The 13,838-nt window shown below is 40.1% G+C and overlaps 1 protein-coding gene across 1 annotated transcript in view; it reads right to left on the bottom strand.

The window, feature by feature from the left end:
• Positions 1–13,838, bottom strand: part of LOC114007291 (protein prune homolog 2) — a 136,164-nt gene that overhangs the window by 29,544 nt on the left and 92,782 nt on the right. Inside the window, exons 5-6 of the mRNA XM_027770686.1 lie at positions 8,473–8,625; positions 4,835–4,929 (exon numbers count right to left, since the gene is read on the bottom strand). Of these exons, the coding sequence (XP_027626487.1) occupies positions 4,835–4,929; positions 8,473–8,625 (248 nt within the window). The remainder of the gene's footprint in view (positions 1–4,834; positions 4,930–8,472; positions 8,626–13,838) is intronic.

Below are 13,838 nucleotides of genomic sequence, written 5' to 3'. Positions count from 1 at the left end.
GAGACAGACAGAGAGACAGAAAGCGAGAAATCACCCCCCAGGCGGGATGGCCACGCCGTAATCCCTTCTCCTCCGTTCTCCTCTTGGGTTCTTGGGCACGCATGCACACGTGCCCGTCCTGAGTTTTAAGCCACCAGGTCCGGGATGTAAACCGCGGCCGACTACGTGGGAGTCCAGCGACATAGCCATTACGCTAACTGCTGGTTCCCCATAGTTTTTTCATAATACATATATTTTGTGAACTTTTTGAAGACTCCTCATATAATTACTATCTGTTTTGCTGGCAAAGAAATAAAAGCAAAGTTTGTTCCAATTAAGCATATGTTTTGGAATATGTAAGTTCTCTCCTGATAATCAAATCAGCAAGCAATGAAAAGGATACAAAGGGTCAGATGCAATGATAATTGAGAAGGTGAATTCCAATATGCACCGTGACTAGCCCACAAGATGCACACATTTAGACTTGGACTGGCCCGGTGGTCATATGACATGGACCTTTGTAAGAAGGGCTATCCCTCAGTCACATTTCTGATAAGGCCATTTCTACCCACCTCTCCTCACAGTCACATTCATTCTCACCTCATATATTGATCAAAGCACTGAAACTCTGTACTATTACAATTATTTGCTTTTTTGTGGCAGTTGTTTTGTTTTGTTTTGCTTTGCCATAATGTGATTGCACTTGCCAGGAAAGTGAGAAATCACCTGGAGGGGGAGCAGGGAAGTGACCACAATGCAATCCCTTCTTCTTTAGACTCCTCTTAGGATTTTGGGCACACATGTGTATGTGCCCAGCATGTTTTTCAAGCCACCACGTCTGAGACTTGAACTATGGAGTCAGCCACATGGGATCCAGTGCCTTAACTACCATGCCACCTGCTGGGCCTGTGGCAGATTTTTAGTAACATAAAACCTTGATTAGGTTACAGTGATGATTTGTGAGATATACTATATAAAAATGAGAGATAAAGTGTTTAGAAGTTTTTTCGTCACGTGGAGGACCAGAATTAACTTGTCTGTCAAAGGCGGTGATTCTACCTTCCTTCAGTGGTTCCCTCTGAAGAACATGCTGTGTATGTTGCAAACAGACAAATCCTTCTAATTTTCTTAATATTTCCTCCCCCCAAAATTAACTAGGTCGTCAGACAAATAAAAGCCATGATGGGACCAGCAGATGGTGTAATGGCTGTGTCGCTGGACTCCCATGTAGTCAACTGCAGTTCAAGTCTCGGACCCCGTGGCTTTCACTTATGCTGGGTGTATGTGCATGCCCAGGGTCCTGAGAGGAGAATGGAGGAGAAGGGATTGTGGCGTGGCCAACCCCCTGGGGGGGTGATTTCTCACTTTCTGTCTCTCTGTCTCTCTCTCTCTGTCTGGTGAGCACACACATGTTAAAGCAAAAACTTCTTAAAAAAAGAAAAAAAAGCTACGACACTGTCAACTGTGGAGTTATAGCATTGCAAAAGACCACAGAACATATAAGAAATCCTCTTCCCTATATCCAGGACATGCTACAGAACTTCCGGTTGATTTCCTCCAGTGACAGCAGCTAACTTCCTTGCAATGCTTCCCACTCCACTTCTGGATAGCTGGATAAGCAGTATTCTCTGTAAAATGTGGGTCATTTTTTTATCTATTAAATGTCAGCCTTAAGCCATAGTTGTCTGGAAGAAACTGGTTGAAAGGGGGAAAGTAGGTTGCCTTGGATGCCTAGGTAAATAGCTTTGCTTTCCTAGCTTATTTATTAAAATTCATGAGGAAATAAAAATCATATGTCAAAGGGACAAACTGCAAACACCAATACATATTATTATTATTCTGAGAGATTTTTGCTATAGGGCACATGTGCTTGCTGGGGAGACAGAGAAACAGAAAGTGAGAAATCAATCCTCTGGAGGATGGCCACACCACAGTCCCTTTTCCATTCTCCTCTAGGAATGTTGGGCACCCATGCACATGCACCTGGTGCGAGTTCCAAGCCACCGAGTCAAGGACTCAAACCACAGTTGACCACGTGGAACTCCAGCATCTTAACCACTATGCCACCTGCTGGCTCCCACCAATACATATTAACTAAGTATTTATATTTACTAAGCACCTACTATATGCCTAGTATTGTGCCAGAAAATTAAAGGAAGACAGAAGTTAAAGATACAATCATTACCCTCAATTGACTTAAAATACTATTTAACTAGGATTAAATATATGAAACAAGTTCTAAATTGAAGGAAGATACAGTATTCATTTAAGTATCAAATTGGTCCTTTAAACTAAATTTTGCAAGAATTCAGAGGCTGTTAATAAAAATAGAGGATATATAAGAGTCATCATGAAATACCTAGGTTGACCATGCTCTGGAGGACAAGAAGATTTAGGTCATAGGAACTCATTTCTTTGAGAATTACCTCGACTTTACAGAGCAGTTACACAACTATTCCAAAATATACAACATAGAATTATGGGGATTCTGTAATTATTTTTAAAAGTGAGATGAATGAGAACTCTGCCCTTAACTTGGGGATCCTTCCAATATGTAGGATAAATAATGGGCATCCTTCACCTAACCACAGTGACAGGTGTCAGCAGACACTGTTACTTGGCAGTCCAAGGCCACATGAGAGGCCTGGATTCAATTCTCAGCCCACCTTAAAATCCAGGTGCACCTGGGACCAGCAGTTAGCATAATGGCTATGTTGCTGGACTCCCACATAGTCGACCGTGGTTCGAGTCCCGGACCCGGTGGCTTAAATTCATGCCGGGCGCGTGTGTGTTTGTGCCCAAGATCCTGAGAGGAGAATGGAGGAGAAGGGATTGCGGCGTGGCCATCCCCCCTGGGGGGTGATTTTTCGCTTTCTGTTTCTCTCTCTCGCTGTCTGCCTGGCGAGCGCACGCGCCCTATAGCAAAAACCTCTCAAAAAAAAAAGAAAAAAAAATCCAGGTGCACCTATAATCCCAGCTACAAGGAAGGCTGAGGCAGGATTGCAGCATACATAGATCTTGTCTGAAAATAACAATGATAATAATAATAATAACAACTCTCTTTCAAGGAAGATATATAATGTTACAAGCAGTTCTTTCTTCATTTCACGGCCACCTTTAATATCCTCAATACACACAAGCAAAAAGCTCATTCAGCTGATGAGAGTTTAAACTGTATATCCTTCCTTATACATACAAAGTCCTTCTCCCATCCTCTCAGAAGATCATATAGTGCTTCCAGATGTACTTAACTACCTGATTAATTACTGGACCTCTAAGTAAATTACTGTCAAGATTAAGATAATTATTTTATCACTTATTCTGCTTGGTAAACATTTACAGTTTAATGTATCTTACAAAGCCATTTGTATACTCTGATAATATAAATGAAGGTACATTAGAGCTATGGTAAATCTATAATATTAATAGTGTTACAATAATTTGCTAACTACAGACAGTTCCCTAAGCAATTATGAGATGTTCTATGTTAATTTGGAAAGGAATTCCAAACAAGGCATTTAAAACCTAATAAGATGCCATTAAACAAAAGAATGGAGGGGAGGGGAGAAAGAGAAATAAAACCCTAAGGCTTGAACTGGTAGAAATGATTCTCAGAGCTACTGACCCTTGCAAGATCCATGTTTTCCAAGAGTTTCAAGACACAAAGCAGATTTCTAATTGAAGGTGATTATCCAGTTCCTACATTCCAAATTGCATGTATGTCTTGTAGTGATTCACATCAACAACTAATTATATGGAGCACTTATTAGCCTAAAAGTCCGTAGAAATAGTTGAGTCAATCTACCAACTATACGCAATAAGAATACATGCTGTAAACTATGAGGCACTATATAATGTGACAACAGGCTGTCTCCTGGTGCCTCGATAGATCCTCAAACTGAATTATGATTTCAATCAACCGGGAATAAATTTTACAAAGGGATCACAAAAAAGCCCCTGGCTTGCTCTTGGGTTTCCCAAGGTATGAACACCAAATATGAATGCTGGCTGTTCCACAGAAATATATACATTGATAGAGTCACCATGATCATGAAAGAGAAAAAATAATAAAACAGAAAGAATAGTAGCATACAATTCTAAAAACCAAAAGACAAAGTCCAATTCAGCAAGTTTTATCTCCATAAACTTGACTTGAGAGCTAGGCGCCTCAACCACAGGTAAATAGCTTGATCAAGGGCAATACAACAGCAAGAAAATCCATAGATTTCTGCCCAACATGAAATGTGCCTCTGTAAAATATAGTTCCCATTAGTAAGGTTAATTAAGATTAACATGCAAGTCATCGAAAACTCCCAAAGTAGAAAACAGATATTTGCCAAGGAAATTCATAAAGACAAGACTAGCATTTACTCTTGGTCATTCATTTAATAAATTAGAAGAGGGTTACTTATTATTACTTGAGGTATCACTATTGATAGCCAAAATGGCATACATCCAAATACCTTCAAAGGCCAAAGAACAGTTTGTTTTTCTTAGAAAAGTTCTGTGAACAACACATAGTGGTATGTAGAAAATATGAGCATGCACTTTATCACATCTATTTTAGTTGCTATTAAATAGGTTAAATATACACACGTGTGAGTGTGCTTTAAGATTTGCTTAACTGGATGAATAAAAGCACATTCATCTTGACAATCTGGGTTTGGCATATTTCATTGATTCAGCACAGTGTTTCACACAAATAATAACCTGCATTTCAAGTCAAATAAACCACAAAGAAGAATTCACAGCAAAAAACTAACACTGGCTTATAGGACAGAGAAAATTGTATTCCAGTTGCTCAGCCTGCAAATGTGTGAAATCTATCATTGTTGGAAAAGCTTCTCACCCTTACCTCGAGGCTCATGTTTACAGAGCTAATGGCCACTTTTATTTCTCCATCTGACAGTTCTTTGAGATCTTTCAACATTGTCTGTTCAATACTTAAACCTGTGAATGGGAGGGGAAAAATACTACATTATTCTCGGGGAAACTTTTTTTTTATAATATCAAAGAATTATTTTAAGAGTAGTTCATTTTAGTATTTTACCCTTTAATATCACTTGCAAACCTGCCTCAGCTTCCAAGTAGCTGGCACCCCCTTGGCAGGTGCATGCACCACCAACCCAGCTCTTTCACATGGAATCTCACACTGCTGTCCAAGAGGGACTCAACTCATGATCCCTCTGCCTCAGCCTCCTGCGTGGCTGGGATTACAGGTACATGCCACCACTCCAGGCTTTCAGGATGGGCCAGGAAATGAACCCAGTCCCCTGTGTAGACACAACCTGCTGAGTAGCAGCATTAACCAGTGCATGCTACGGTGGCTAACTTTAATGTCATTTTTATCCACAATACACACATACATCCACATACACACTCATTAAGGCGAAAATCACATCAGTGACAACGTCTGTGTTAGTTAGGATGAAGCAGAAAAGAAAATTTACATCTCATGATGCAGAAGACTCTTTAATGGCAGAGCATTTATAGAGATGTGGGCAGAACTGAGAGAGTGAATTAAAGAAGATGAGGAATCCAGGAGCCAGCAAGTGGTGGTGTACCAGGGGCCAGCAGGTAGCATGGTGGTTAGGGCTCTGGACTCCCACATGGCCATCCATGGTTCGAGTCCCAAGCCTGGTGTCTTGCTTTCTCACTCTCTCTCTCTCTCTATGTCTCTTTTTCTTGCTCTTGCTCTGTCCTTCTCTGGTCAAATTAAAAAATAAATAAATAAATAAAACTAAATAAAATAATTATTTTTTTAAAAAAGGGCCTTTCCTTTAAAAAAATTTTAAAAAGACAAGGAATCCGGAGACTAGCAAAGGGACAAGCAATGGGAGGAAACAAAGATCTAGAACTGGTGAAGATGGGGTGTTCAGCACCAAATCAGGAAGGGAGCAGGGAAGACATACTACAGCCTCCTCCTTCTCCTGTAGTGGAGGATATTCTACCCCCAACTGTCACCAACTATCCCCACTAGACAAAGCCAGCCAGAAGCCAGTCCAGGGAGACCAGATTAAATCCTTAAGAGTCAGCCTCTGGAGGCCAAGAGCAGGCAAGGGCAGGGAAGGAATAGGTGCAGGTGGGCAACTGAGACAAAACTAGCATAACCGTGCAAGCCAGTCAAATTATACCAAACAGGGCCGAAATATGCTTTCAGCATGCACGTAGGGGAGCCCCTGTATTTCCTACTCAAGATAGACTTTGTAACTATGACCCATAAAACTCAAAGAAGTTAGTCACCTCATAATAGGCTTTGGTACTAAGAGCTACTGAATTCCTTAATTGATGAGACAAATAATCCAGCATGGCAAAATTACCCAGAACTGCATGGTTCTGTTGAATCGACCAATGTGTTTCAATGAAATCTACCACAGCAAAACAGGAAAGGATCTGGCTTGACATTTAATTCTAACAGCAAATGTTATGCCTACTCTCTTTGGAAGGAGTGGCTAATAAGGCACATTTATTCTTTCCAGATGCTTGGTAAGACATCAGAGTCAACTGACAACACTCTTCAATCATAGCAACACGGAAAAACAGACTCAAAGATCAAAAGGCCATAGTCTTTTACATTGCAGCAATAAAGGATTTATAGAATATATTGTAACATCAAACGTTTAGTGGAGGGCCAGCCAGTGGTTAAGGTATTAGACTCACTCATGGCCAACCATGGTTTGAGTCCCTGGATCTGACAGCTTGAAAATCACTCTGGGCACATATATGTGCATGCCTAAAATCGCAGGAGGAGAATGGAGAAGAGACTGTAGTGTGGTCATCCCCCTTGGCTGGTGATTTTTCACTTTTTCTCTCTGTCTCTCTCTAGTGAATAAATGTGCCTTATGGCAAAAATCTTCAAAAAAAAAACAGTTTAGTGTAGTTTGGAAAATGATTAACAAAATGCATACCACTGTGCAGTTATGTATACATGAACAACTATATTTGTGCACAAGTGACAGAAGGTATAAGAGATGCCATCAGAGTCCCACTCACATTTCCCTGGACCTTCCCATTTCAGGGTTAACCAAGCTGATGCCAAACCACCCACACCTGCACCTCTTTACCTGAGGGCTTTCTCTGATACCACAGCCAATTCTGGTGAATTAATACCCTCACCTCTTTACCTGAGGGCTTTCTCTGATACCAGAGCCAATTCTGGTGAATTAATATATCCCTATCTGACTGAGTATCTCTCACTTTTCCAAAGGTCTGCTGGGGCCAGCAGGTGGCACAGTGGTTAAGGCAGTCCCACATGCCAATCACAGCAGTCCAACGGTCTGCTGATAAAATGTTTAACAACCAGCGACAAACTTTCACTTGTAGTGTTTCCCAATTCCTGTGATGTAACTACCCCTACCATGGCTGATTTCAAGTTAGCAATTCAGTATCAGTCAACTCACAAAATTCTTCTGTCTTCTGTTAAACATAATTTCTCATTTACATATAATAGGCACATATATTCATGGGGTACAGTGTGGTTCTTCAAAGCACACGTCCCTTGCGTACTGATTAAATCAGGGCAATAAACATATCCACCACCTCAAACGTGTATCATTATTTTGTTGTGCACATTCAAAATCCACTCATCTGCTCATGAAGCCTGGGTGAGCATGTTCCCTCACATCACTGTTCCCCTCAAATGGGACAACGCTGAAGTGCAATTGTACACAATCTTAAGGGTATTTAGTGGGATGAAACTTCGGTTTCTCACTGAGCTAACTGGCTTGATAAAGAACTCCATTTCCCTATGAGTGTAGTCTGGGATAATCTTAGAAGTGAAGAGCTTTGCCTCAGGTTCTGCCCCTAATAGCATTCAAACTAAGGGAGAAAATGATCTAATTTAGTGTAATCCTGGCCTGGTCATTTGTTGGCTGTGCATGCTTGATGTTGGAAAAGCAAAGAAGCCTTTCTGTGCTTCTGCATTCTCATCTCATCTCCTGTGAGTAATAGCACACCTGAAACTCAGGGCTGTCCCCATGCAGGGTAAACCTTGCAAAGTTAGAACAGCAGAATCTTGTGCAGATTAGGCATTCTGCGAATTGTAGCTATTTACTATTACAACACAGTTGATCCGGGAAATTTACTGTCCTGGTGAAGCCTACACCAATTTCATCAGCTTAGCCATCTTCTCTCTCATTTCTTTCTAAAAAGTAATTGATTTATGAAATCCCATTGTGCTTGACATTGCTCCTGCCACAGCCTCAAAACAGAATGCTGTCAGCACAGGGACTGCACGTAATGATGCACCTGGGTGTGCGTCAGACGCGTGAATTAACCCTCATCCTGACACAAAGGCCCCAGAGGAGAGGCTCCAGGACAAGCTTTCAGTTTCCAGGTGAGCCAGCATCATGTGCCTGAAAATCTCCCACAAGCACAAGTGAGAGGGATGAAAGGAGAAGTAGACTCAGAGTAACCTTCTTGGGTCTGAGGACACTACGTCAAAAACCATTCCTACCCAGGGCAGGGAGAGAACGAGGGGATGGAGACACTCACCCTGAGCGCTGAACTGGGTCTCCTGCAGGACATTGATGATGTCTTCTCTTCGAGGCAAGTTAGGAAATTTTTCTTCCAGAATAGAAAGAATTTCCTCCTGCTTCTCTGAAATCTTCTCTGGTTCCATGGTCATCCACTTAAAAAGGATACTACCTGAAAGGTATGAATTAAAAATGCCCTTAAACTTGCCAGCCAAACCAGGACAGGGACCGGGAAAATCCATGTTTTCTAGCCCAGCTGAGCTTCCCCCTCCTCCTGTTTCTTGCCTGCACCTGTAAACTCCACAGTGGAACACTCAAGAGGCAGTTTTGGAAAACCTTTCAGAAACCATTTTCGCAGCCTCACTACTCTCCAGGTATTAATCTCTATAACATAACTGACACAAGTATAATCTTCGGTACAGAATTTATGGATCAAAAAAAAATGTATAGCCTTGCTCCACTGCATACAAACACACAAAAGTGTAAATGCTGGTTTGAAATAATTTTTTAAATGGAAATTATGGTAAATTATTTTTAAAAATATAGTCCATCTTATTATTCTCATTTAAGGAACTATAGAGAATATTACTCCCACCCATCACATAATTATTTTACAAACTTTCTCCCTTTCACAATTAAATGGTGGCACAGTTCTAAAACCAACAGCTAAGGAATCTGAGAAGATGGGTAACCTACAGTCCATCTCCGGTCTTTCAAACACTATGCACAGTTTTGAAATAATTTACTATTATCTAGTCATAAGGATTCACAAGCTCGGATCTATGTCACAGGTATAAATTACAAAGTAGCTTGTCAATAATTTTAAACTCCTGGAATTTCCACGGATAAGCTCACTTTGAAAGGGAGGAGTTACCTCTGAAAGGGAGGAGTTATCCCCTTTCCCAGAATCCCAAGCCAAAACTGACGTAGAGTCCCAGAGGGAGAAAGAAGTTTTGTTAAATTATGATTGATCAAACTCTCTAAAAGTTTCCAAATCTATTAATTAATCAAAGTGTTATCACTTTAGCTGTCAGCATAACCTTAATGAAAATTATGGGGAAGGGAAAACAACAAATAAATAAAGAAGAAAGAATGGGAAATAAAGTATCAAGTGAAGGAAAATGATGGTACCCAATCCAAACACCTGGCCTGAAACCTACAAAACCCAGAGATCAGGTTGACAGTGGCCATTAAACGTGCTTAAAAAGTCCCAAGGAGATCATCTAGCCTCTTTTTCCATGTGCATATTTTAAAAACACTGTGTTTAAAGCTTGCAAGGTTATACTAAGAACCAAGTGAATGTAAACGTCAAAATGAAGAGTAAACATTGCTAAATGTATTTAAAGCATTTCATTCACTCATTCTTTTTGTCATAGCGCTCTGCAATGTATTTAAAGCATTTCATTCACTCATTCTCTTTGTCATAGAGCTCCGTTTGTAAGCACTTCACTTGTAAGATTACCCCAAACAATAGTGAGAGGGGAATGGAGTGCTTTATCAAGCCAGTTAGCTCAGTGAGAAACCAGTCTCATCCTACTGGAGACCTTTAAGGTTGTGCACAATTTCACTTCAGGGTTGTCCATTTGAGGGGGCAGTGATGTGAGGGAACATGCTCACTCAGGCTTCATGAGCAGATGAATAGGTTTTGAATGTGCACAACAAAAGTAATGCTAGGGACCAGCAGTTAGCATAATGGCTGTGTTGCTGGACTCCCACGTAGTTGACCACAGTTCGAGTCTCAGACCTGGTGGCTTAAATTCACACTGGGCACATGTGCGTGTGTGCCCAAGATCCTGAGAGAAGAATGGAGGAGAAGGGATTGTGGCGTGGCCATCCCTCCTGGGGGAGGGGAGTGATTTCTCACTTTCTTTCTCTCTGTTTCTCTCTGTCTTTCTGGCGAGCACATGCGCCCCATAGCAAAAACCTCTCCAAAAAAAAAGTAATGCTAAATGTTTGAAGTGGTGGATACGTTTATTGTCCTGATTTGATCACTGTGTATTCCCAGAGGTATTTCTTATCCCCTTATGTTAAAAATTTATGTGCTCACTTATTTGTAACCCCCACACTATTCCAAGTTTCAAGAGGGCATGGTAATTTCTATTTTGATCTTGAATGATTAACATCTAGCACAATGCCTGGTCCTTAATATGAGAGAACTTCAAATAGTTCATAGAAAAAATGGTACTAATGTACGAGTTTATTGTGATGTAAAATATTTTAAATCCATGCATAGTTTTTTCATAATAGTCATTTTCTGCAAACTTTTTTTTGAAGATTTTTATTTATTTTTTTGCTATAAGGCGTGTGCGTTCGCCAGACAGACCACCGGGTCCAGGACTCAAACCATAGTCGACTACATGGGAGTCCAGTGACATAGCTATTTCACCCACTGCTGGTCCCCATAATACACATTTTCATAGACTTTTTAAAGACACTTCATACGTTTAAACTGTTTCATATTTTTCTTGTTAAAGAACATCTTTTAAAAATCTGTAAGACTTGGGCCAGTAGGTGGCGTGGTAGTTAGGGTGCTGGACTCACATGGCCAACTCTAGTTTGAGTCCCAGAGTTGGTGACTTGAAAATCACACTGAATGTGAGTGCGTGCATGCCCAAAATCCCAAGAGGAAAGTAGAGGAGGAGGGATTGCGGTGTGGCCACCCCCCTGGGAGGTGATTTCTCACTTTCCCTTTCTGTCTGTCTGTCTGTCTGTCTCTGGCAAGCACATGTGCCGTATGACAAAAGGAATTTAGAGATGTTGGAGAGTTAACCTAAGTTGAGACCTGAAGGAACACTAGGAACTTAAGGCAAAGGCCAGGCAAAAGGGAGAGCACGTACAGACGGAGCATGTGCAGAGGCACTCAGGTGGGAGTGAGGGTAGCCAGTTTAAGCAACGGAAAACTGAGGTAGACAGTATGACTACAGAAAATATTTTAAAATTTTAGGTTGAGAAGCAGACAGAAGCCAGATCATGAAGGCCTTATAAATCATCTTAAAGTTTGCCTAAGGAAAATGGGTAGTCTTTATATTCTAAGGAAAATTGGTATCTTTCAAGAGTTTTAAGTAGGGGGAGTAACATGCTCAAACTGATGTTTTACAAGAAACACTCCAGTTACCATGCAGAGAATAAATTAGAGAAGAAATATTGAGAGGAACATTATTGAGTCTGTTTTGGGTAAGAACTAGGAAAAGAACAGTTGGCATGCAGAGAATTGCACAGATTACATTGGAATAGTCATATAAAGATAGAGGGTAGCCAATGGGATTTAGAGTATATCTGTGATCTGACAATTACTGACAAAATCCAAAAGATAAAGATGATTTTTTCCACGCTTTATTAAGGCAATGATGAATATGATTTTCAAAAAAGATCGTCATCTGCTTCTGGCTCTCATAGGCTACTTGGACCCAGAACAAGGAAAAAACACTAGAATGAATACAAAAACAAAAAATTCTGTGAAAGCATCAGAGTTAGCCCAAATGACTATTTTTTTGTTTGTTTTTTTAAGAGAGAGAGAGAGAGAGAGAAAGTGAGAAATTACCACCTAGGGGAATGGCCACGCTAAAATCCCTTCCCCTCCATTCTCTTAGGATTTTGGGCATGCACACACACGTGCCCAGTGTGATTTTCAAGCCACTGGGTCTGGGACTCGAACCACAGTCACCCATATAGGAGTCCAGTGCCTTAATCACCATATCACCTGTTGCCATCCCAAATGACTATTTTAGAAGTTAAAATCTTTGACAAAAAGTAAGTGCACAGAGGTAAACTCAACATTTGGTATTGCTTTTCCCCTCAGGAGATTTGCTAATTCAAAAGCTGTAGCCCAGGGCAAGAAAGTTGGCAGATCTAACAGTACTTTCTCAGGACTATGAAAACAACTCGAGTTTAGGGCCCTTCCCAGAGAAGTTTTAATGAAATAAGGTTTTGAGATAGGATCCCTGAAGAGATAAACCCTAAGATTAGGCTGGAAAACTGGTCTGGAGGCAACTACCTGTTGCTATGAGTAATGTTTTATTGGAACACAGCTACATCCATTACTTACATATTGTTTTTGTACTATAATGACAAAGGAGAGGGCCTGCAACAAAGAGCATAGGTGCACAATGTCTAAAATATTTACTATCTGGCCCTGTTCACAAAACGTTTACCAACTCCTGCCCAAGAAGAAGGATGGAGCAAAAATAGAATCAGCTCCAACACAGATTAAGTTTATCTGCCATTCCTGCAATCGCCTTTGAGATGCCAAAGTAAGTCCTCTCTGGAGGAAATGAATTTCATCATCCATGGCTTCATCATTTCTACTTTTTGCATGTATTATATTCAGGTATCAGTTAAACATGACCAAGTATAGAGGAAATAAGATCAAATGACGTGCAATTCCACAGGAAAAATTCATGATGAAAAGAATAGAAGCAGAGCCAGGAAAAAGTGAAAACAAACAAACAAATAAAACTAGACTACAGTAGAGAATCAGAATCGATAAATAAAATGATTAAATGAAATTTTAAAACTGTAAATTTAATAACTGAATTTATGAACTCAAAAAGGAGTTTATGGTGGGTTAAATACTCTGGGGAAAAGATTAGTGAACTGGAAAATATGCCAGAAGAGAATATTCATAATGAAGCCTGGAGAGAAAAGGAATAAAAAAATAGAGAGATGAGCATAAGAGACAGGACACCGAAGCAGCAGATCTAACATATACGTATGTGTGTGTGTGTGTGTGTGTGTGTGTGTGTGTGTGTGCACATATATATATTGAGAGAGAGAGAGAGAGAGAGAGTAGTTCCCCCTAGAAGAGAAAGAGAAAGAGAAAGAGAATGGGGATAAATATATATATATATATATTGAGAGAGAGAGAGTAGTTCCCCCTAGAAGAGAAAGAGAATGGGGCTAAAGTAATATTTGAAAAAGCAACGGTACACTAACTTTTCAAAATTAATAAAAGAAACTACTTTAACATTCGAGAAAAACCCTCAACCATATCAGGATAAACCTAAAGGAAAATACCTGTAGGTATGTGATAATAAAACTGCTAGAAACTAGAGTAAGTGAGAGAATGAAATTTAAATCACTCAGAGAAAAAATACATTGGTGACAAAGGAACAATACTAAAATTGAGACTGAGTTCTCAATGAAAATTATAACACTCAGGAGATGATGGTATTTTATCTTTAAAATGCCTGTATAATATAACTGCCAATCTAGAATTCAGGTAACTTGACGTTTCTCTCTTGCCAATCTTATTATCTTATCTTTGTCTGTGGTTTTGGTCAATCTGGCTATAATATGTCTTGGAGAAGATTTTCTTGGGTTGATTCTATTTGGGGTCTTTTGTATTTCTTGGGACTGGATCTTTGAATGCCTCTCTAGGTTTGGAAA

Source organism: Tupaia chinensis, unplaced genomic scaffold (assembly GCF_000334495.1).
Source record: "Tupaia chinensis unplaced genomic scaffold, TupChi_1.0 Scaffold000147_1, whole genome shotgun sequence".
Taxonomy (NCBI): Eukaryota; Metazoa; Chordata; class Mammalia; order Scandentia; family Tupaiidae; genus Tupaia; species Tupaia belangeri.
This window is presented reverse-complemented; position numbering and strand designations above follow the sequence as displayed.